A 3,505-nucleotide genomic window follows, 5' to 3' on the forward strand; every position below is an offset into this window, starting at 1 on the left:
ATCAACTCTCAATAAAATGTCCTCATTGTCATTCAGAACTCGTGCTCTGCTCGTTTTTCTTTCTGCATTTGGTGTCCTGAACTCAACCATCCTCAAAGGGGAACAAAATCCTCTTATCCTTTAAGAAATCAAGATAGAGGATGGAGTCTTGGGACTCTTGTGAGGAATGGTTTCACTGTCACCCAGGACCCCCCCCCGCCCCCCAGAGAACATTCGAGAACAGGGAATTGGGTCGCTGCAGGAATGGAAGTCTGTCAACCCTCCCTACCCTCTTCCATGTTTCCTCCTCCGTGTGGACCACCTCCACATCTGATTGTCCCGGTCACAGTGGTTGGTTGCCAGGGCCTCCAGGACAATACCTCAGCTCCCTTCCCTGGAATCCTCAGCACCACATTCTGGATTGTGTAGCCCTCAGGAGTCCATCGGCTCCGTAGATGATGACCCACCGATTCCACGTGTCCTTTTGCTCAAAACCCACCCCGGTAATTCCGCATGACCTCGTCCTAGAGTTCCCACCCCCCTCATGGCACCTCCTGCTCGCACCTCCCTAGGGAAACAGCCCTGTGCCCCTCCCCCAGGCCTTCCGGTCACACTCTGCACAGGACCCACAGTCCCTGACCCTGGTCACTCATCCCACACTCCCTCTAGACAGTCCTCTTCCCACTTGTGTCAGGAGGGTCCCGACTGCCTTCAAGCCTCCTGGGACGAGGCCAGCTCTGCTCTCACCAATCTCTCGGTGGCCAGCCCACCACCTACCCACCACAAATGCCAGTGAAAACCATGTGAGTGGTCGATGGGGCCATGAGTCTAACGTCAAGTTTCGGTCTAGGACGGTGCCGTGGACTTGACTGTGTACTGATTCACCATCTTAGATCTGGAATGAGATCTCAGATCAGTGAGATTATTGCTGTAGGAGCTACACAGGACAGGGACCCGAGTGGTTAGAAAGGCAGACACACACACAGACACACACGCACATGCACGCACACCGGCACACACACGAGTTACTGCAAACTTGACCGCGTTGGACCTGCCTCTAGGGCACTGGAGCCTCCAGAATCCCTGTGGCCTCGCTCTGCAGAGAGCACAGCTCCATCCCCTCAGGGTGCTAAACAGGCTCCTCACCCTCCCACCATGACGCCCCCCACGCTACTGACCAGGGGACCCCACCTCCTCCAGGAAAGGAAGGTCCCTGGGATGTGATGTGACACCCAGATGTCTCTCCTGCACCTCCCATGCCTGGGGAAGGATGGAGCCCCGCTTCCCAGGGCTGAAGTTGCTGGTGAGGTGGCATCCCCCCACAGCCTCCCCGAGGACAGACCAGCCCCCATGACAAGGAGGGTGGCCCTGGGGCCTCTGTGCAGCTGCAGGTGGGCCTGGGCAGGGGGTGGAGGGGGTGTCAGGAAGGTTTATGTTCAAGGCTGTGTCACTGTGTAATGCGTTCGGCGGAGGGACCAAGCTGACCGTCCTGGGTGAGTCTCCCCCTTCCCCTCTTCTTCGGGGTCCACGGTGAAATTTGGGCAGATTTTCTTGTCTTTTCCCTCCTGTCTGGGGCTGGGGTCTCACTCTCTGGAGCCTGTCACCTTCACCCTCTAGGCTGTCCTTTGCCCCCAAGCCTGTCGTTCTTCACAGAACCTGGTGGGCATGGTGGGGACGGGCTAAGTGACCCTCCTGCCACCCCTCGCTCTTCCCATCCCGAGCCTTCCCTCCAGGCCCTTCTTCTCTGGATGCTGGGATGTCAGCTCCCTCCTCAGGGTGTCCAACCCCAGGGTCTGAGGACAAGGGAGGGACTGAGGCCCAAGGAATGGGGGTCTCAGGCTGGGGCACTGGGTCCAGGGATGTGGGAAGGACACTGGAAAGAGCTGGACAGAGCATGGGTGTCATCCTGGGATCTTTCTGCTCAGGGACCCAAATGGGGGCTAGTGAGGGACCCCAGAGCCAGGGGCCTTGGAGACTGGAAGAGGGAACAGTACACGGGGGAAGGGTAGACGAGTGTCCTATTGAGAAGGTGGCCTCAGGGTGCTAGGTCCCCATCCTCCTCCCAGCAAGCAGGACACCCCAGGCCGCACAGATCTCAGGACACTCGGGCTTTAAGGGTCACTGCACCCAGTTATACACTGGACGTGAGCCCCAAGCTCAGACGCCCAGCGTGGGGACTCCTCATAGGGACAGATGACAGGAACTGACCTGGCCAGGCAGACAGATGTCCCAGGACAGACAGATCCCCAGCGAGACTTCACAGGTCAGGGGACCCCTCAGAACAGACACAACCCCAGGCTCAGAACACAACGTTCACCCACATGGAAACTCTCATTTGTGGGACTCCCTGGACCCCAGCCCTGGGGCTGATGCTCCCTCCACCCTGGCAGCCCTGGAGGGGTCTCTGTGGTGTCTGTGGCAGCCCTAGAGGGTTGCGGGCTGTGAGGCTGGTATTAGGGGGACTGTGGGCAACAACCCCCCCCCGAAAGGGAAGAGAGCCTGAATGGGGGACAGACAGATGACCTGTATGAGGACACCAGACGAGAACCAGGGGAAGATCTCAGACAGACAAATGCCCAGGACAGACAGACACCCAGTGGAAAGAGGCGACCTCAGGGTGGACGCCAGGCAGCACCAGAGAGCAGAGGGTGGAATGTGGTTTATGGGACGTGGGAGCCTGAGGAAGAGATGGAGACTTGCCAGGGAGCCCCGAACTCTCAGGAGTCGGGCACTGAGGATCCCCCGACAGAAGGTGAGCGACCCCAGCCATGGCTGCCTGACCTCAGGGGAGCAAGGGCCCGCCTGGGATCCATGCACTGGACTTTGGGCACCTGTGCCGGCTTCTCCTGAGGTAAGGGGCTCCCGCGATGGACGCTGCCCCAGTGACCTCCCGTCTCTCCCTCACTTTGCAGGTCAGCCCAAGTCCTCGCCCTCAGTCACTCTGTTCGCGCCCTCCACTGAGGAGCTCAGCGCCAACAAGGCCACACTGGTGTGTCTCATCAATGACTTCTACCCGGGCAGCGTGACGGTGGCCTGGAAGTCAGGCAGCACCACCATCACCAAGGGCGTGGAGACCAGCCAGCCCTCGAAACAGAGCAACGGCAAGTACGCGGCCAGCAGCTACCTGGCCCTGACGGCCAGCGAGTGGAAATCTTATGAGAAGGGGGTCAGCTGCCAGGTCACGCACGATGGGAATACCGAGGAGAAGACAGTGTCGCCCTCCGAGTGCTCTTAGGTCCTGGTCCTCACATCCTCAGGGGACTGGAGCCACAGGACCCCTGGAGGGTCTACCCACCCACCCTGGTCCCCCCAGCCCTTCCTCCTGCACCCAATCAACTCTCAATAAAATGTCCTCATTGTCATTCAGAACTCGTGCTCTGCTCGTTTTTCTTTCTGCATTTGGTGTCCTGAACTCAACCATCCTCAAAGGGGAACAAAATCCTCTTATCCTTTAAGAAATCAAGATAGAGGATGGAGTCTTGGGACTCTTGTGAGGAATGGTTTCACTGTCACCCAGGACCCCCCC

General features: G+C 58.7%; 1 gene segment (V, D, J or C); it reads left to right on the forward strand.

The window, feature by feature from the left end:
- Positions 1 to 1,369: 1,369 nt before the first annotated feature.
- LOC113617175 (Ig lambda chain C region-like) lies at positions 1,370 to 3,348 on the forward strand. The segment is given in 2 exon segments: positions 1,370 to 1,472; positions 2,892 to 3,348. Coding segments are annotated over 2 exon segments (384 nt in total).
- Positions 3,349 to 3,505: the final 157 nt, after the last annotated feature.

The sequence above is a fragment of the Aethalodelphis obliquidens genome, unplaced genomic scaffold (assembly GCF_003676395.1).
Source record: "Aethalodelphis obliquidens isolate GAN/ISIS:26980383/991018 unplaced genomic scaffold, ASM367639v1 scaffold2364, whole genome shotgun sequence".
Lineage (NCBI taxonomy): Eukaryota > Metazoa > Chordata > Mammalia > Artiodactyla > Delphinidae > Aethalodelphis > Aethalodelphis obliquidens.